General features: G+C 35.1%; 2 protein-coding genes across 2 annotated transcripts; one reads left to right on the top strand and one right to left on the bottom strand.

Annotated features, from left to right (window-relative positions):
* Nucleotides 1–1117: 1117 nt before the first annotated feature.
* On the top strand, nucleotides 1118–3024 carry LOC130745178 (uncharacterized). Its single transcript, XM_057597326.1, has 3 exons — nucleotides 1118–1514; nucleotides 1930–2564; nucleotides 2677–3024. The coding sequence occupies exons 1-3, from the start codon at nucleotides 1223–1225 to the stop codon at nucleotides 2860–2862; spliced, it is 1113 nt and encodes a 370-aa protein (XP_057453309.1). The 5' UTR covers nucleotides 1118–1222; the 3' UTR covers nucleotides 2863–3024.
* Nucleotides 3025–5433: 2409 nt separating this feature from the next.
* On the bottom strand, nucleotides 5434–21192 carry LOC130745176 (ATP-dependent zinc metalloprotease FTSH 12, chloroplastic). Its single transcript, XM_057597322.1, has 19 exons — nucleotides 20728–21192; nucleotides 19696–19880; nucleotides 18426–18652; nucleotides 16766–17040; nucleotides 15556–15633; nucleotides 15201–15443; nucleotides 14624–14764; nucleotides 14378–14545; nucleotides 13504–13616; nucleotides 12067–12283; nucleotides 11378–11449; nucleotides 10289–10408; nucleotides 10082–10198; nucleotides 9814–9990; nucleotides 7683–7802; nucleotides 7515–7589; nucleotides 6968–7075; nucleotides 6305–6385; nucleotides 5434–5828 (listed from the first exon to the last, which is right to left on the bottom strand). Exons 1-19 carry the CDS (start codon nucleotides 21109–21111, stop codon nucleotides 5751–5753), a joined length of 2979 nt encoding a protein of 992 aa, XP_057453305.1. The 5' UTR covers nucleotides 21112–21192; the 3' UTR covers nucleotides 5434–5750.
* Nucleotides 21193–22099: the final 907 nt, after the last annotated feature.

Here is a 22099-nt window from a genome sequence, read left to right as displayed (position 1 = left end):
ACGATACACATCATAGAATATCTTTTTTTTCTTGACAGGACACATCATAGAATATCATTTCTCGACAAACGAAAGATAAAATAAGGGGAAAACTTAGATACAGTACCATTAGTGCTGTTATTACTGTTCTCCAATGAAAATGTGACATGTGGATTAATTTATTATTTCTCACTAACTCTGTTATCTCAACGTTATTTTCTCATTTTCTCCGTTACTTCATTCTAGAAACTGCTCCATCTCTCTCCATGGGTTTTCCTCTTTGAACCTGCCCCAATCTCTGAACACCACCGTCGTTGAGACAATCAGGATGTCGACCACCATCGTCACCACCGCTGTGAATGAAAGCCACCACTAACGGCTATTGCTTCCTTCGCCTCCGTCGCGCCAGAGGACCCCGCGAAACCCTCAAACCTGTCACAGTAGAAACCCCACGCCGCTGCTGTACGCACCTAAACTGCCGCTTCCCACCATCTAGCCGTTGCCCACCGTGGAGGCCGCCTATGCCGTCAAGGCCGCATGCCACCTAGGGTTTGGTCGATCTCAATCGTTAAATCGATGTCATAAGCATCCTCTCCTCCCCCTTCCCCTTCTTTTTCCCTCTTCTCCCTTTCCATCTCTTTCTTGGTCGCTGCATCCCCTTTCAAAAGCCATAGCCCCTTGAGATTGAATCACTAAGTTTTATGAGGTTAGAACCAACTCAAAATTTATGCTCCTTGTTTGATTAGTATCAAATCCATTTGATTCTTGAATCAAGAATAACAGGAGGAACGAAATTTTGGAGGAAAAAATAATTACCATTGGAATCAATAATAACAGGACCAATGAAATTTAGAATAGCAGGTTCAGTAATCCTGCGATTGAAGAAAAACACAAACACAGGGAGTGAGTTAGTGGTGCGGTTGAAGAAAAACAAAGGGTGCGGGATAGTGGAGAATAACCCAGGAATACGAAGGGTGTGGTGGTGGATCCGTGAGAAAGAAGAGGGTAACGGAGGTGTGACCCCGTGAACTTATTTAGAATTGAACACTTGTGCTGTGTAAAAAAATAATTCAGGTGTTCTATTATTATTGGCTAACAGTACAAATAGTATGTAAGGCACTGCACCTAAGTTTTTCCCATAAAATAATTGAGACGAACCTTCCTCGTTGCTTGCTTGCATTCCTCTCTACCATTTTCCTCCAATTTCAATTTTAATCTTCTCATCTCTTCTCATCTTTCTGAAATGGCCAACCCTGATGAAGACTGTGCCCTCTACGTGGAGGTGGCGAAGAGGCACTACAGAGGAGTCCGCCAAAGACCGTGGGGCAAGTTCGTCGCCGAGATCCGGGACCCGAACAAGCGCGGATCTAGGCTTTGGCTCGGAACATTCGACACCGCCATCGAAGCCGCCAAAGTTTACGACCGAGCCGCGTTTACCTTTCGCGGCTTGGAGGCGGTTCTCAACTTCCCGTTTGAAGCCGGTGTCGTTGACCGGAAGCACCGCCCGGAAGAGGAGGCGGAGACAAGAGCTGCAGGTCGGTTCACTCTCACCCTCTCTTCTTTAAGAATAATTATTAGTTTTTTTTTTTAAGCTTCTTTCTCTTCTCTGGTGAGTGGTGACTCTTAGACTCATTAAGAGTTTCCTTCAAAGTCTTCTTCCTTTAAGTCTTGTCTGCTTCTGATCTGATCTGTTATCTTGCTTCATCATCCTCTGCTTCGGTTCGAATACTCTGTTCTGGTTTGCACAATTGGGTCGGTGGGGGCGATAGGTCATAGACTCATAGTAGATGAAATGAGGAGAAGAAAATAATAGAAAATGGTTTTGGGTGGGACATTATTTATATGTAATTTTGAGTGGAGACTTTTGTCTGTATTTACAAAATTTATTTAATGTAAATTAGTTTGATTTGAGAATTTTGACATTTTAATCATCACTCTTAATTTTTGTAGGGAAGGCGGAACACGGAATGTTAATCAATGAGGGAGAAGTATTGATGTATCACCATTTCAATAATCTATGCACGAGTGAACATGGCAGGCTCTTGGTAAAGCAGAGTTTAGTCACATGTTCTAGTATTGCGGGGGTAATAGACATCAAAACCTGTAAGACGAACTTCAAGGATTGGTTCAAGCAAATCTGGAGGGAGCCGCATAATCCACGTGAAAAGCATTTCGATGATTTCAGAACTCTTATGAACTCCCCCGACTTTAGGATCTTCTGTTACAATATCTACCAGTCTTCCAAGCACGTCCCGTTGCTACTGACACCTCGTGTTTCTCAAGATACCATCTCTTTAAGAAGCTCTGATAAGGTGGTCTTTGAGATGAATAAGATGGTTGCAATCTCTGAATCAAAGCTTCTTAAAGACGTTATTGAATGTCACCCAAATGAAGATGAGATTCCCTTGCCTCGAGTATCCAGCCTCATCCTCCCGGAGGTCATCTCCTTTTGCGAGAAGAAACTCAAATTCGATCAGCTTTTTAAGAGCATTGCGGAGATTTTGAAGACTGTTTTCATCCCCTACAATGCTTGGGTCACACGCTTCGTCAACAATAATCATAGCATTTTCTCTCACTTGCATGATGTGAGTTGGTATATCTTGTTAACGATTGATTTCACTTAACATATATATATATATATATATCTATGTCATTATAACTGGGAGTTCTTTTTTTACCCTTGTGTGCGTTTTGTAGGCTGCGAACTTTCTCAACATTCCAAGCCTTTTTGAGTTTACATCACTTTTCACTGGACTGGAAGATAGAGGTGAAAACGAAAACAAAATTCAAGAGACATCGAAGTGGTATTCAGCATTATCCATGCTTTCAACTATGGGGATTGAGATTGGAGAACCTTCTTATATTTCGCTAAATTTGGGATAACTCTTGCATTTCATTGCAGTTCATCACCTCTTTCTAGTTATATAACATGATTGTATTAGCTTATTTTTCCTCAATCAATGTAGATACTAAAAAACTTCTTCTCGTAATTGATTGGTTATAGAATCAATTGTCAAGAGAAATCAATAGAAAATGGTTTTGTCATCTAGGTCAGTCCATTACTGGCTGAGGCCAACATGTGAGGGTTAGTTGGATTCCAGCTCACAAAGTTAACAGGATAATGTACACTTATTTAACACCACATTCAACTTATTTAAGAATACATTGAACTAATATATTACATTGGAACAAGGTGTTAAATATCCATTGGGTAAGTGAGAGCCGGATTAGAAGCATTATATGAAACTATTGCTCTGACTAGGTTTGCTGCTTCTGTAAATTCATGCCCTCTTTGTCGATATGAGCTTCCAACTGATGATAAGGATTATGAGGAGGGAAAGCAGAACAATGATGCTGGAAATGTGATCCATGTGAGGCAGCAACTTGATGATGATGTGATGGATGATAGATAGAGTACCCCCACGGCTACAATCATGATCTTCACTCTCATTCTTGCGACCGTTTCTTTCCATTCACTATCGTTGCTCTTGCATTTTCTTTCGTTGAAAGGAGTACATTTTAAACATGATATAATATTAACAGTGTTTGCTTTCTCACAGTTCGAGTTTTAAAATACATGGTAAAATCAACATACAATTTAATTATTAGCAAACTCTATTGCTCAACCATTTTACTACAATTAATTATGAAGTAATTTTGGTATATATAGAGATTAATGCATTTTCTTGGAGGTTTATTCTCAATAGAATTCCAACTAAACTTAACTTAGTGAGAAATCCTCTGCCTCCATAAATAAACTAGAGATCTGGCCAAAATCAAGTCTTTAGTAGAAGAACTATCGTTCCTAAACTAACTTTTAACGTAGAATTAATTAGTTCTAACCTAATTCTAATATAATATTGAAACATGTCATAATCCTTTTTATTCAAAATCACTCATATATTAGTCACCCACAAATGCATTTATTCTTGTAAGTTATACGTTTTAGATGTTCAACCCTAAGCATTTGTCCATTTTGCTTATATTTGGATTTGGATTCTCTCCAAAACTTTCTGTGGTCATTATCGAGTAAGATCTTAGCCATTGATTTTCTTATCTAATAACAAAAAAAAACTACCACTTAAATGGTTTAATATTTAATTAATATACACAGGTAACTGCTCTTTGAGAGGTGATCAAGTTCATAAGGAAACGAAAAATGTGCTTGTTGTGGTACCTTAAGCCAGACTAATGTGTGGTACCCTAAATGAGTCGGTTCAACAATAAAGACTCATGTACCGGTTAAAATTTTGATTGTGTTCTATCGTAGTAATGCAGCGTTCCATTCTTAGGGACGTGAGATTTGAAAGTTGTGTTTTCTGAGCTTTGTCCATCCATCAAAACCATGATCATTTTACGCACATCTCCATACTATCATTCGTTTCCACCACTCATACATTTTTCATCAAAAACTGAATTTCATGAGATAAAGTTAATTGACAAGTAAAGTAAAATATAAAAATGTAGTATTTACCTTGAATAACATGATAATAATCTATAGAATTACTTAGGGGGTACCATACCCAAAAAGAAATTGAGGGTACCACAGGATTTACCAAAAAAAAAATAGAGGATAACAACAACTAACTATTTACTATTTTAATGTATATGCTGTTAATGTCCTTTATGTAGTTGCATAAGTTACATCTTTGATCTTCTCTATTCTCTAGTATTACTCCCTCCGTTCTTATATATAAGTCACAAATAACTAATTCTCTTAGATTAAGAAAAGTAGTTACAAATAATAAATTTGTAAAAAAAATGATTTACTTTCCTGGATTACCCTTATTTACTTTCCTATAATTTTCTCTCTCCAAGTTAATACTTCTAAAGTTTATCATCTCTTTCATATTAAATATGAGGGTGAACTTGGAAAAAATTATTTAATGCTTCCTAGATATTAGAAAGTGACTTATATTTTGTAACAAATTTTTTTCAAAAAATGTGACTTATAATAGGGAACGGAGGGAGTAATAGAGAAGCATTGTAAGTTCTTCATCAAGAAATTCAGAAAAATAAAAAGTTCAAGTCTTCTCCTAAATTTTCCACTACTATACTTCTGCTGCTCCAACAATATGCAGGGTGACCAATCAACCAAAGTTCATCACTAGTTGAGCAGATTGTATGTATAATCATGTGCACTGGAGGTGCCTTAGTGATGGAGGCAAGACGTTCTTTGAGAGACATGGGTCTAACTCGTAATCTATTGACATAAGCTATTTTCGATTTCTGCCAAGAATCGACAAAAGAAGCAGCAGCCTAGCAGGGGACATGATAATTTGAGCATTAGGACCACAAGATCCTTAAAATGCAAGTGAAATATAGTGATCTTGGCGACACCAGTAAAGAGACTTGATTAGATATAATCATCACTTTTGTTGGATTTAGAGTTGGGAGAAGTCATTGATGGATGGGATTACAGGTTGTGAAGCAAGAATATGTCGGTACCATATAGAAAGAAAATGGATTTGTAATTCATTAATTTAAATGAGTACAAAATTGTACATATATATATATATATATATATATATATATATAATACATGGTGAAAAACTAATGACAAGTGACAACTATGAAGAATTTAAAATTTACAATACAAAACTGAAAAAATATAAAATACAAAATTCAGACTATTGGCTAAGTAAGACCATCAATGTTTAGGTAAGTGGTTGACTTTCTATGGAGAAGGTAACGCTACCATAACTCATTTATCTGTCCCAGTAAGAATTGTTAGGATGTGAGCTTGTGTGGTATAAGGATCTGACTGAGTATCAACATCTATGGAGAGGAGCAGGATACAGGTTCGGTGTCTGATACCGTACACGATCATTATGCGGAAGTGGCCCATCCTACATTGATAAAATTTATGAGTACAGTTTGGAGGAAGAAGAGCATAGTTTAGTCCCTAATATGTTATGTGGAGGGAAACAGTTACAATAAAGGCATAACTACAAGAAGAAAATCATATATGTCCCCAAACATTAATGTTTTTGAGGAAAAGTAACAAGATAAGTGAACAAGTTGTGCAATGCTGATTCGTAATTTACTACTGCAAAACAAAGCAACAACATAGAGTAAACAGAGAAAGCAAAAATTACCACCCCCTCCCCTTTAAAAATAGAGAGAAACAAATAAGTGTATTAGCAATCACCCATTCAACCCTTCAAAAAATGAATTTCTTATATCAAAAGGAAAAAAAAATATCAATGGTTTGACTCCAGCATATTTGTTGTTATTTATAACAGTACATCAATGCTATTATACCCCATAACTTAAATAATCAGCTGGACTGCTTAACCAAATTAAGGAGTAGGGAAGAAAGTACCTCATCTAAGTCTATCTGGAATGGCTTTATAAAGTCCTCAAACATTACTGGCGATAGTCCCTTCAATTTTTCTTCAACCTCCTGTAGATGCATGCAAGAAAAGATACTTATAATTAAGAGGAAAACATATCATAATTTTCATAAAAAGATAAGAAACGAAAAGAAAATGACTTAACCAGGCCAAAAGCATCAATTGAAAACAGAAGGGGGAAATCGTTTGTTATGAAGAACTCTACAACCAAGTGGTCAAGAGTTTGTTTCTTGCAAATCTCATTCTTCATAACTTAAGTGTACCCCACCCAAGGTAAAATAAGCCCATGCAGATCTACACTTTAATCCAAAAAGGCTCTTACATGACACGGGTGTTAGATAAAAACATTCCAGAGCCTCCATTGAACAAATTTAATATTTTAGAGAGCGAGCTAGTCTTTGACATAAACAATTGATTTTTATTACAAGTAAGAATGAATTATTACTCAGTGACGTGAGGGGGGAAAACACAAAACAGAAGTTAATTAAACTTAAGTGTCATGAACCAGCTATCCAATAGATAAACCTCTTAGGTGGTACACATGAATGGTTTTATATCATATTTCTAACACTTTATGTCCCCCTTTTCCAATGAAAAAAGGTAAGAAAAACTTAGTAGAAATAGAGGCATACCAATCCAGTTATTCTTGACCTCTCCAATAGCTCCCTTGTAACCAAGTCCAGGATATGCCTATTATCCCTCAAAGCATTCATTGCAAGTTCTTCAGTTTCTTCAATATACTGTCATCAACCAAACCACTTAAAATCGTCACAAACGTATTCAGATTATAGTTAAAGCACAGGGATCACAATAGAATCACATTTTCATTCAAAATGTGGTTATTTTATCATTGTTCCAATTAAAAAAGGTTGCAAAACTCTCATTTGAAAGCTGATAAAATTAGCAATAAGAAAATCAATTCCTTTTAATACTATATTAATTTCCCTCAAGATTATTTAGTGCCAAGAACATATTTCTCATTTTGATTACTCTCTTTATCCACCTTGTATACAAATCTATCATGTTCGTCATAATAATTTATGTTTACATCTGTGCAGCATGAAACACCCATTTACAACTGGAGGATTTATTAGATTCAAGAGTGAAGAATTTGTATTAGCTTAGAGCATCTTTCAAATGCCATACAAGAAAGATAGACACAAAGCATATCAGAATTACCCTTGTCAACTCCCGCGTAAAGAGCTCAGATACCTCAAGTGTCATATTAGCAGGAATCACTTGAGGGTCATCCCACTGAACAAGAACAAAGAAAAAATAAAATGAATTACTTTCACAGTAGAGAGCGTAAACATTGTATATATTTGCTATTTCAAGGGAGGAATATACTCTATATCTTATCATCTCGCCATCTGAACTGTCTGGTCGATCAACTAAGCCAATCCTTTTTGTTAAAGCTATTAACCCCAACCTTGAATTTTGAGGACTGATTACCATCTCCCTAGCAATCTGAAATAATATTTCAGTGAAAGACGAGAATTAATTGAAACCAAAGTTAGTATATTACCATTTATCACACATACCATGAAGATATGATCTTCCAAGTTCCAAATCAATAAAAACTTTTAAGTTAAGTCAAAAAAGACATTCACATCAAATGCAGGCAAAGAAAGGGACAAAGATGAGCCTCATGCATGAAAGCACTCAATGCCAACACCCCTTCCACTCCCCCCTCCCGAAAGAAAATAACAAAATAGTAATTGATGAACTTATAGTGTCTAGTCTTTAAGGTATAGAATGAAGAAAAAAGAATACAGAGAACAATGTATTCATACAATAAATTCGGTGTGATCTTACAAAAGATAAAACACTTGCCCTTATTTATACTTATAGTAGACTCCTAATCCTAGTTGAATAGGGAAGTTAATTGAGACTCGGTCTTAACTAAATGAGGACACGAACAAATCAATATATAAGGAAAAGAATAATCTAAATTACCTTAAATTAATCTAAGATATTATAAGATATCTTTATAGTTTATATATGCTAACAACAACAACAATACTAGTAAGTTTCAAGGAATTGATAATGTGGTTGGATTATAACTTGACTCTGAGCAGCAATCTTAATAAGGCTTGGGGTAATCCTCACCTCTTGAGCTAGCTTTGGAGATTGAGTTAGACCTAGCCCAAATTCTAATAACTAGTAGGAGCCTGAGGGTATTCATTACAGACTTTTAAGCTAGCATTTTAGGTTGAATAAAACCCAGCCCAAATTCTGATTAGTTGTATGAGGGTTTTTATCATAGACTTTTAGTCACTGTCACGTTGAGGTTGCCTTAAACTCAGTCTACATTCTACAATAACCAAATCAGTAGTATCTATCATTTGCTTGAGATAGCAATATATCCCAAAATTATATTATTGTTGGGAATTCAAATGTGAGTTTGGAGCTTTATATTTGTTAGTAATGAGCTCGATAAAGATAATATACGAGAATAAACGCACACAACACAAGGCCTCAAGGTTTTGGGTGAAAATACAGTGTCATGTTCATTCATGTGGTTTGTAGAGTGCAAAAGCAAGGCTACAAACCACGGGAATAAACCTGACGCCACATCTTCACCCCAAACCTTAAGGCATTGGGTATATAGATCTATTCTCTTATATTATCATTATCTAGCTCATCACTGACCAATGTTAGGTTCCAAACTTACACTTGAGTTCCCAACAATCTCCCTCTCAAGTGTGAGTAGTAAATGAATGGGAATTCAAGTGAGTTTGGACTCCCACTGTAATGGTAGAGATATGGGCATATGGCTAAAGAAGTATTTATAAAGGGTAGGGAAATTCTCACCCCTAAACTAACTTCTAGGCAGAGTTAGGCCTAGCCCGAGTTTTCAAGATGTTATCAGAGGTTATCCTAGATTCATTTAGTTATTGGGCCACACCTACAGAAGTTTAAAATGCAAGAATCAACCTACCATGTTGTTGTTCCAGGAAAAATTAATGAAGTACTGACCTACAGCCATTCCAGGAGAAATTTATGAAGTCAATCTAACGTCAGATATCTCATGATGGGCATGAGGGAATTTTTTAAATATAAGTCAGCAACCTACATGCTCTGGACGTGAGGGATGTATGTTCAGGTTTCGCATTAACTATAGATATGAATACAGAAAACTCTTATAAAGGGTAGGGCAATTCTCACCTCGAAGCTAGCTTTTAGGTAGAGTAAGGTCTAAACCCAGTTCTGAAGACCCATATTGGTTCGTGATGGGATAGGTAAAGATAATATAAGAGAACAAACCCACATACCCAATACCCGTTGAATCCAAACTATCTCGAATTCCCAACAATCTCCTCCTCAAGTGTGATTAGCCCTAAATATCCTAATTAAGAAACTATATCTTTGCAATTACGATCAAAACACACCAATACATCATACCAATACAACTTTATTATTCTTAACATTCGTTTTCCTCTTTCAACACCTTAACTAAAACTTATAATTTCAATACCTTTGTTATCTTTTCTAGATCGTCTCTTCCTCCATCAGTTATATCATCGCCAAATACAAGACGTTCAGCACATCGACCACCATGAGCCACTACCATTTGCATCATCATGTAACCAAATGTGGTATAACCTTGGTCTACCATATCTTCTCGAGGATAGAATACAGATATTGCAGTTTCCTGCTTAATTAGAATAGAAATTCCATATGAAGCCATCACGACAACAGCATCATCATTTTGTATCCTGTTGTAAACAGACATCATGTCATACCTTACCACCGGGTAGGAGCTGCGAAAATGCATGCCAGTCAAACCGAGGAAATAAGTGCGCTAGCACAACATGACCAGCTTCATGAACAGCAAGCAGTCTCTTCTTTTCAAAAGATACCTGTAGTACAGTAACAAACTCAATACAAAATAGTTTACTATGTCAGATCCAGAGTAATACAAATTTAATAACTATGAAAGATAGTCATACGCTTTCTTCACATTTCTGCTGCTCCTCCTCAGTGAGAAGGACTCCCATACCCTCAAGCAATTGTTTATCTAGTACATCTATAAGGTCTTGCTGGAAAATTTTGGAATGCCCTTTTCTCACCTGCAACCAACGGCAATGTTGGATTTAAAACAAGGAAAAATAAGATGTAATTTCATATGTTAACACAGCTTACTACCAAATTATCGCCAAAATGCATACAAAATATAGAAAATGTTGTGCACGGATTTCAAAACATACAGATGAAATGACATAAACATAACTACCACGCAAAACATGATATATCCATTTTACCAACAAACACCACTTGACATTAAGATTTTCATCTAGTTTTTAAAAATAATTCATTCTTTTTTTCATGTATAGAACTCAGTATGCTATGAAACATCTGAGTAAAAAGACATTCAGAAAGAACATAAGAAGGGCAGCTACAGGTTTTGAAGTGCCCATAAGTTAGAACAGAGCTCAGCTATAAGAGAGTAATTTTATTTTAAAGAAAAACTGTCGATTTATTAAAGATGAACTGGAACTCACAACAGCTGGATGAAGTGATGAGGTATTGCTATTTTTGTTCTGATTCAGGGTAATATAAAGGGTGCGTTATCTACTCGTGGAGAGCAAGAAATAATTACAAAAAGGTTAGAGAAGGGTTGTCATTGAAGTAGTTGAAAGGGGCAAATAGCAACGATGGAAGTTTAAAAGTATTGATTAAATAAAACAATAAAAGAATCACTACTTTGCTATTAGAAGAAATCAATTTAGTTTATTCTCTCCTATAGCTTTGTTGTAAAAGAAATTATATTGAATGAAAGAAGAATTATACAGATGCACTATCTTCCTTGAACATAGAGGAAAATGGCAAACAGAAAGTGACCCACATTGATATGATGATTGTACTGCCAATTATAATCCACAACCCTAAGCTGGTTAATCTTATTTTGCTATCTGATTTACTGATATAAGTTACATACAGAGGCTCCAAGCAGAACTATGTATACAAGAGGTATACCGGGCGGAGGTTGATAATTTAAAGAGGAAGTAGCTATAGCTGTCTATGCAGGATAAACCTACCGACATTATTGCAGCTTCATTGACAAGGTTTCTTATATCCGCTCCAGAGAATCCAACAGTACGGAACACAAGCTGTTCAGAGGCAGAGAGAAAGCACCCACAGTCAGCATGAAGCAGATCAAGTATTGCATACTAACTCATAGAATATAATAGATTAAACATAGTTAGGAAGACATGTATATGATAAAAATCCTATCCAACTTATGTGGCAATTCTTTTGGAAGATACTCTTGAAGGAGATTTCATTTTGACCATTTGGAAATTTAATTGCATACTAAGCAAAATTGTGACTCATTTCAGCATTGAATGTAATACCCAGGAATTAAGAAATTAAACTACCTACAGTGTAATTACACTATTGCTCAACAGACAGCACAAACATCTTTTACAAGCCCTTGTTATTTGCTTTATATTTCGAATGGAGCTACCTTAATCAATAATGCAGCCTGTTTTACAAAATGGCACGTTCTTAACTTTATCATAGAGCAAGCACCTAACTCTGATTTATATTGCAAGGCTTTCTTTATTTAATTAGTCTTATGTTTAAGTGCTTACCTATTTCCTCTCTATGATGATGTGTCCATTTAGTGCAATAAGAAATCAACTGAACGAGTTCAATTAAGAAAGAGAGAGATAGATAGAGAGAGAAAGATAGAGAGCAACCATAGATGGATAGATGAAGCATATACCTTTTCGAAATTCACATCCTCTGCAAGTTGCTTTCCAGAACTATGCACACCAAAAATTTGGACTCTTTGCTTCGCATCAGGCAAACCTATGTATAGACGACGATCAATACGTCCAGGTCGAACAAATTCAAGATCTAATTCATCAGGCCTGTTTGTGGCACAGATGAATATGATAGCTTGTCTGAGGGAATGACGGTCAACACCAGTTTTTTCCTTCCTAATATCAATAAATGAGTACATATTAGAAGAGAGAGAGAGAGAGAGAGAGAGAGGGAGGATAAATAGAGAACAGAGTTTAGGAAACTGAATGATTATATTCCATTGGTGAGAGTACAGTACATGATATATATACAATGGGAGACTTCAGAGATTATACTGACTGTTAGTTAACAGCATAACTAAGACTATCTCCAATGGTTTCAACATTCAACACCCTCAACACTCCACTTTTTCTCTTCCCAACACTCCACATCATCTTCTCTCTCCAATTCAACACTTCATTCAACTTTTACCCACTCCAATGGTTTTTCATTCAACACCCTACCCCCTACCCCACCACTTTTATTTCATATTTTAATTTAATTTTTATATTTTTCTTTTTATGATTTCATAAAATTAAAATTTTCGATAAAAATTAAATTAAATAAACTATTATCGATTTAATTTAATTTAATGTTTTTTTTTATTTAAATTAAATTAAATTAACGTAATATTTTTTTAACGTAAATTAAATTAAAACACTTAACAATTAATATTTTTTTAAAAAAATATACACAATAATTTATTTTATTTTATTAACTTCAAATGGAAGAAAAGAAACTAAGCACACAATAATAGAAAGAGGATAGTAGAAAGATAATAAGATGAATAAGATGATGGAAAACTTGGTTTTTTTTTTTTCTGTGTCCAAATCAAACGAACCAAGTCTCTATTTATAGAGAAAAAAAATCATGAATTTTGGTAAAAAAATTATATTTTAAAAATTTTTTTTTGAATGAAATAATTGAGTTGGAAAGATTAGGATAAACGAAAATCACCCGGACCAATCAAACGGAGCCACGTGTTGATCTGCAACTCCTCTCTCTCTTCACTGGGTCCCACACGCAGGTTTCAACTATGTTGAAAATTTTCAACACCTCTCTCCTCCTTTCAACTTTCAACACCACATTTCAACACCATTAATCACCCATTTCAACATTCAACATCACACTTTCAACACCATTGTGCATAGTCTAACTTCTTAACTGACTGTAAAGGTAAAGAGTGCAGTCCCCCACAGGTCACTAAGATAAGTTCCAATGGTCTAGTGTAAGTAGTGAATGATAAATGAGAGTGCAAGTAGTGTAAGAATATTCAATTTATATGACTGTTCTATAACTCAGGACACTGCCCAAACCTTGGCATGGGAGGGCTCAAATTTAAAAGTAATTAACTTACTCCCCGTCAAGCTGTGTAATAAGAGCCTCAAAAGTTGCCCTTCTACGTGGATCGTTCCTAGCATGTCTTCCAGCAATGGCGTCTATTTCATCTACAAATACAAAACAAGGTGCCTGCAGAAAAAGAAATGATATTTATAACCTATCTTGCCAAAGTTATAAATGAAAACATCACTCCTTGGATAAAATGAAGCAGAGAAAAAACAAGAAGCTTGTAAAATAATATAATAGGGTGTTAATAAGCAGTAAATTAAATAGCTGTCCAATCTCTTCAAGTCCAAAATAGTGATCCCCTGATCTAAACCATGTGCTGAACAGCAAAGAGAACATATAGACAATTCAATCCTGAACCAAGTTCAAAGGCGAAGGCACACCCTTATTGATGTGTCACCCATGTCCAACCACAATTTCCCATAAATCGCACAATGCTACAAGCTTTTGTCATCCTTCATATTAACAAGCCTTAAAATGTGAACACAAAAAAGTTGATCCAACAAACTAGACAAATCCAATTTGACCTAAAACACCACAAAGTCTCCAAAAATGGAGAAATGGGGAAATTTATAATTATAACATATAATTAAGGATATATCCTGTTGAAGAAATCTATAATTATAACACATAATTAAGGATATATCCCCTAGTCAAATATCACCTCCTAGACCACAAGACTAAACTGGAATAGATTCAGGACAAGTAGTTATGAAATGACGTATTCGTATTTTCAAAGTTGTAAGCAAATAGTATAAATGAAACAATCAAAACCGAGCAAGTGCATCCCTAATCAACAATAAGCAACAAAAGTTTAACTCAGATCACCATTGATATATTAAATTGCACTTGATATTAGAAGTAGCTGGTGCTCAGTTGCTTACATTTCTCCTGGCAGTGGAAAACATCTCATTAATTCTGGCAGCTCCACTTTTTTCACTATCTGTGAACTCAGCACCAGAAGCAAAAACAAAAGGCAGTCCACTTTCTTTTGCAAGTGTCCTGGCAAAAAGAGTTTTTCCTGTTCCTGGAGGTCCAGAGAGTAGAACACCCTGCAATGTGCTTGCTCATCAAACAACATACCTCATATGCCACTTAATAACTGACTATGCCAATATCAAATACTTTACCCGAACAAAATTCACATCCTTTTCATAGAACTGCATAGGATTTCCCATATAGATCATCAACTCGTCAAGAAGATCCCAAACGTCACCCCCCAACACAACTTCCTTGTACATAGATTTTGTTTCACCAACATCTCCAACTGGCTGACAAATAGAGGAACATAACTAACAATAAAACTCATAAAAATATAAAAACAGTATATAAGGAGCAATGATAATTTATCAAATTAGGAGCAGATGCTGGACTTAAAATTTGGATTCCATACATCATCAGCCTTCAATATTTCAGACGCAGTAGTATTATTACTGTAATTGAGACAATGCCTCCACCAAACAGGAAAGAATAAGAAATTAAATATAGATCCATCGAAGTTTTCTAATGTTGAGCTTACACATCTTTTTCTTCTAAGAAAGTAAAAAATATTATTTTGGCTATAAAACTAACATAGTGATAGTAATTAAGAGAATATTTCAGTGGATTCATAAAACATACAACACATTTTTGTGAAAAATTAAGTAAATGCCCTCATTTTTGTTTAATGCTCTATTTCGTACTGTATATAGGAAATCGAAAGCTTACCATGATAAAATTTTCTGCATGAGCCATATCATAGAGTTGATTATACTTCTTGTAAAGAAAGCGTTTGGAAGTGATGAGTAGAAGTGTCATAGACTCCCTTATAAGCCAGAGAATTAGTATTCCAGGTAATAATGCCATCACAACCTTCATAAAATAATGGATCTGTTGCTTCTGAAGGAGATCTACTTCAACTCCAGAACTTGTAATAATCTCAAACATATGTGGATCAAGAGGAATATCAACCTACCAAGTAAGATCTATGTCAATCAATCAGGTGTCCCCGAAAGTACAACAGAAGGAGAACTTTAGAGATTTGAAAATTCTGATTGGCAAAAACAATTGTGGAGTAACTTACAACATACTCCAAAGGGAAACCTTCTTTCATTGTCACGTACAATCTTTTCAAGTCTTCAGTAAAGACAACAGCTGCTACCTGTCGATAAGTAATTTCTCAGCAACTGCCACCTGACCTAACTAGTTAAAAACTTCATGTGCATAAAATCTAACTAGATATAAGGACTTCACATAATAATTAAGAAGTATATACTCTGTGCACCAACATTCATATTTATAGTTGGTAAATTTATTGGGTTCAGTTTTTCAGGCATAGAAAGTGAAAAAAGGAATATAGAGAACTGATATAGCCCAGGCCCAAACTAAGAGATCCCAATTCTGCAGATGTATAGAAGAGCCAGGTATGGGTGTGATGCACCCGATCAGAACAGAACCCATAAGAGACAATAGGAATAGCTGCCTGGCATGTGGCATCTCACACATGAGACTGTTAGAGAGGGTGCTGAGAGTGGGGAAAGCATGAGTGAGGAGGGTAGGCTGGATTTGGCCTTGGGAGAGCAGAGCACTCTTATAGTGCTAATTTGTTCTTTCTTTTGCTGTTCCCATTATCATAGAGATTTAAATCACTTCAGACTTTCCTTGTTTTCTCCATTAATTATCAAGAGTAAAATTATGTTGAAATAATATATTGGTTTAATCTTACAGAAGACAAAGTATTTATCCTTATTTAGTAATGATAGACTCTGAATTATAGTCAAATAGGAAAACTGATAAGATTTCTAATCCTAATTATATACGGAAACAAATCAATATAAATAAGGAAATGAAGAAACCAATCCTAAAGAATAATCTGTGCAAACGGTCATTAGCATGCACTTCAAGACAACAACTGAACATAACTCTAATTATAGATTGCAATGAAAGTCTGTTTACATTGCCCTCAATTGGTACCCAAACACATACTAAATTATCCAAATTTATTCATTGATTATATACAAATTATAAGGTCTAACATTTATAGACTAATGTACATGAATCCTAATAAATGATATTCAAAATAAAGTCTGTCCTCATAATTACACTAAGTATAGGAAGAAAAGTAAGAGACGAAAAAAATATTCTATCCTACTTTATAAGCTATTTATAACACTCCCTTGAACCTAGCAGGAGCATAAAGAATAATAAATAGACTAATAGCAAGATGGTATATAAATATTCATACATGGAGAAGGGAAAATAAAATGAAATAGAATTATAGATATAGAACTCACCTCAGAACTATCAAGTTTTTCAAGAAAATAATTGTAAGGAAGTTTAGGACGATAGCGCCACCATCTCTTAGCTATCCACAGACCCCTTGTTCCCGGAGTGGCTGTCGCCTTTTCTGCCACATCCTTGCGAAGACTATTTTCAACCTCTTTCATGTCAAACTCAACTACATATTTGGCATTTAAGGAATCCAGTTGCTCAACAAGGCGTTCTTTTCTAAGGATCTCCTTCCATTTATGAAGTCTCTCACGCCATGTACCCTCAATTTGAACTTCACCTGCTTAGAGACATGAAATGTACTCAGTTAACAATTAAAACGATGGAATGGAATTAGACGGATAGCAAGATAAAATCAAACATCAATCGAATTTCTCGATTTATCTTATTACAACCATAACCAGCCTAGTGCTATGGGTTTAACCTCAAAAACGAGAAGTTTATGCAAATGCTCGCAAGTCCCACATTTTTTAGTATTAAAATGTCTCCAGCTGTAGGTCTTATGTAAAAGTTCCAAAGAAAAGGACTATGTCAACCTGAAAGATAAGGCCTTAATAATATACTAATTCAAAGGACATATCCATTATTTCCGAAGAACCAAACCAAATCCTGCAAGATGGAGTCAGCTAAATGCATTAAAAGACATCATTGGGCTGCATCAAAAATAAAATTTTCTCATCACCATAAAGACCAAATCAAACTATCAAAGTATTGTTCTTTATCCAATAATTCCTTTAAAGGGTTGAACCCAAGAAGATTAAAAGCACCCATTCGCATTAGAGAAAAGAAAAATGTGCCCGGACATAAGAATTATCCAGGCCCAATAATTCCTGTAAATGCAACTGTCCAAATGTTTATTCAGTGGAACAAAAAATCTTCTATGCAAGAACTGAGTCCCGATATAAGAATAAAGAAAAAAAACAGCATGGTAAAATCTGTTGCCTGTGACATTATCAAGGTGGCAAAGAAAAGAAAAATGGCCAGTCCACAATATATAATCAGTCTCCACTTGCATCTTATTCGTAGAAACCGATAGGATCAAGACATAAGATAGGAGATCAATCTTTGGATTGTCAAGTAGGACTTTTGAGAAAATTATGATCAGTAAGAATATCCAAAATTTCACACGAAATAGAGCAATAATAGTCTCTTCTTCAATGGTTCTAATACAAAGCTTCCGTGGCAAGTCAGTGAAGCGGATACTGTTGCAATTTATTTGTTAAACTACAATTTATTGGATTAGTTTTTTTTAGTTGTAAAGCTAAAACTTGATTTTCTCAATTAAGAAAATCTTTTCCTATTTTCGTTCTTAAGTTTTTAAATATTTCTTGCCCCAGATGCAGCTCATAATTGGTTTTTCAGGATTGAAAAAAAAAACTATATACAAGCAACAGTTATGTTTTGAATGTAAAATCAAACTGCAAAATAGACTACGATAGGTCCAATACGTGCAGCATAGACATTTATTGGTATCATCACATTTCAATGCAGAGGACGAAATGAAATAAATTATAATCAGTAATCAAATGAATCATCAAGTCATGCAATATTGCTTCTTAAGCCATAGTAATAACTTCTCAATATACCAAAATAATAATAAAGAAAGAAAGAACAAACTCAAAACAATAAAAATAAAAGAAGCACAATTGTACAAAGTAAGAGAACCTGAAATGCCCAAGTCTTTGGTTAGTTCTTTCTTCTCTTGTCTGTTTAATCTTTCATCATCCTTTATAATTTGCTTTACATGTTCTTCAGGAGTTTCTTGATCATCCTCCCATGCATCCTCCCCAACATATGTAGTATCATGAACAAGTGTTCCATCAGGCCTTTCGATTAGCTTTTTCATTTTCAGGCCTTTCGGCATTGTCCTCTTCCACATACCCTTCTCAAATCTGCAATTAAATAATTAATAAAAACATCAGTTAAAGGGATACAATACATGAAATGGTTTTTATTTTATTTTACGCTTCAGATAGGTCCGAAAAGGGTCAAACTTTAATGGACATTAGTGATTCAAGGAAAACATTGGCAACGATGTTTCAGGGGTTTTAAGGACAATATAAGGATTATAAGCAAGAAAACAAACAGATAGTGGTTAGAAAGGTATACACTATACAGTACTGTTAAAGTTGTGATGCTTCTTTTCTTGTTGATAGAGAATTTGTAGACATCATTTTAATTGCACTTGAGGTTGCGCTCTGGTCACTGCAGTATTATAAGCAAGGAAATAAATAGATAGTTATTAGAAGGTAGAGTCGTACTGGTAAAGTTGTGATGCTTCTCTTCTTGTTGATAGAAAGGTTATAAACATAGTTTTAATTGTAGTTGAGGTTGCATTCTGGTCACTGAGGATTGCGAACATTGTTGGCAGCTATTTCGATGTTGGTTACGGTTTTAATTTTTATTCAAGTTTGGGCGTGAAATTTTATTTTTCAAACAAAAGCTTCAACATATCAGCTTTCGGCTGATACAGTCATTGCTGCAGCTACGCTGCAAATTACATTTCGTGGATAGATCAAAATTATGAGGTTGGGGGAATTGGTGATGACGAAATAAGAAGTGGTACATCCTCTTTGATAGCCCAATGTGAGTTTGTGGAACAGTAAACTAACACACAACATCAAACATGTCTTTGTTAAATGAAGAAGCCAGTCCGTAGTTCAATATGCAGGTGTATACGTTTAGGTTTCAGTTGCTGTAACTGTCACGTTTTAACAAATGACCGGTCTACTTTCTAAGGTTAGGATTAGGACTTTTTTCATTCAATTTGATCAAAATACTATCTTAGTAGGAAACTAGTGAAAGAATATTGGACATTCAGAAGAAATATAGTTATATAAATCAAATTTAATTTATAATAGAATTATGAGTTAATGACCATATCAAATAAGTGCATGGTTTAAAACAATATATAAATAAATGAGGATTGACATACCTTCTAATATTACTGGGAGACGGCTCAGGAATCAAAGCTTCCATGTAAGCTTCAGTCAATTCTTTTCTTTGGCGATTTAGGTAAGGTGCTTGAATTGCTACATATACTCCTCTACAAGCAAATGCCACAACAAGGATATAAAGAACTAATGCACCAATTCTCTTAGGTTCCCAGTTCTTGAGATCCTAAAACAAAAACAAGCAACATTGTTTCAGTTCACATAAAAAAAAAGAGTAAATACGAAAAAAACTGGAGCCAAATTGTATGAACAAAGCAAGCAGTCCACTTTTTCCATGCTGGTCCAAAAGCTAACATTGGATCTATTGCAATCAAAAAAATTGACCAGGCACACATGGTTCTAAGGAGAAAAAAGACATGAATACCAAAATAGTTATCAACCAAGACCCACTGATAAGACAAATACAATCTTGTGAGGAAAAAACTTGTATTAAATACCAACACAAGAGAGCATAATTACTGGCATACGAAAGTTTTGAAAATCAAATGTGAGTAGAGCAGTAGAGAAAGGCTGGCCATAAACACAATGTCATCCTATCAAGTATGCAAAGAAAAACAGGTGCCACTGAAATGCAGGCACTGCCACAAAATTCTAGCCAGCACTCTCTTATGAAGCCCTTGACTGAGGAATTTAGTTTTAGCTCTAACTCGACACCCTCACAGCTACAACAATAAACCAAAACACGGGTGTGTTTGGTTTCAAGAAATTTTTTCCATTTTCATTTCTTGTTCAGTAATAATTACAAAGTGACACATTATTTTTGCATTGATTCATCTTTCTACAAGAACTAGTAAAAATAATATTCACAACTATTACTTACTTATTAGTAAAATTATAGGCCCCAACATCACCACCCTCACATAAAGAAAGAAACACTAACCTCACTGAAAACAACACAATCACATACATACCAAACACTTAATCCAGCACTTCTCCAACAACCATTCCATTTCACTAAAAATGAAATTATCAAATTAACAACAAAATCCCATTACAGCAATTGATTGACTCACCTTCCAACGCTCCAACCGGTTCCAATCGACAAACTGAGTCACCGAACGAGTCCCAATCCTTCCAAATTCATCTCCATTATACTTCACACCATCCACAAACTCACCCAACTTCACAGCACCATCCTCCAAGTCAACACCCGTCTCCTTCTTCACCAAATCCCCAAATTTCACCCAAAACCGCCTCGAAGCGCGTTGCAACGGTTGGAACCAAGAAGACGCACCAGCGCCATTTGGGTCTGCGCTCGCTGAAGCTCGAAACTTGAGCTTTCTGCGACGGGAGTAGGGTGCGGCAAACGTTAAAAAGGTGGGATTTTGAGAGGTTGAGGGAAATGGTGATGAGGAAACAAAAAGTGGGTTTGGGCTGTGTGAAATGATGAGATCCATTGATGGATTTTTCAACTCCTACTACTACATGGAGGAGCAGGTTCTGAGTTTCTTGTTCATGATTTTGGGAGGATGGGTTTATGCTTTAGGGGGTTTATCCATTTTCATTTTTAATTAAAATAAAAATTGTTTACCAAAAAGAGAATTAAAATAAAATTTGAATTTTTTTTTTGTGCATTGGAAAGTAAAAAATTGAAATTTATTAAGTAAAAATAAATAATTAATGATATATGCAATATTAAATTATTAATGGGAATGCTAGAAATGAAGTAAGGAAAGCTATGAGTGTTGCACTACTCAAGACGAGTTTTTAGAGCATCTCCAATGCTAGTTCTTATTTCTTAGTTCTTAGCACTATTCATGTGGGCCCGTATTGCCACATGTGTTTAAGCAACTCTCAAGCAATTTTGCTACAACCATGATGAGTTCTTAGTTCTTAGTTCTTACCACTATTCATTTGGTCTCACCAATCACATTATATATACTTTTTATTTTCATAAAGTAATAAAACAAAACTCATAAAGTAATAAAGTAATTTGGATGAGAGAGAAATAATTAATATTTTGAGCTAAGAACTCAAAAAGGAAAACTCCTTATATAAGAACTAGGTTCTTATTTTTAAGAACTAAGGAGTCCATGTCAGCACCTGCAATGGTAAAGTTCTTAGTTCTTAGTTCTTAACTTTAAAATAAGAACTAAGAACCTTGCATTGGAGATGCTCTTATAGAGATCTTGGGAAAAAAATGGAGAATATAAAATATATAAGCTTACCAAAAACATTAGAAATAAAATCAAGAGATATGGACCAAGTGAGATGGATTGTAGGTGAAAATGACAGGATTTTGGTTTCAGGTATACAGAGATAGGAGAATAACTTCCGCAAACTATTCACTCATGGACAAGGATTTGACCTAAGGCTTAGAAGCAAGATAGGATGAGCAAATACTCACTTATTATCGGAGAATTTGAGTCGGAGAAAGTTAAAAAA

This window comes from Lotus japonicus, chromosome 3, assembly GCF_012489685.1.
Source record: "Lotus japonicus ecotype B-129 chromosome 3, LjGifu_v1.2".
Classification (NCBI taxonomy): Eukaryota; Viridiplantae; Streptophyta; class Magnoliopsida; order Fabales; family Fabaceae; genus Lotus; species Lotus japonicus.
This window is presented reverse-complemented; position numbering and strand designations above follow the sequence as displayed.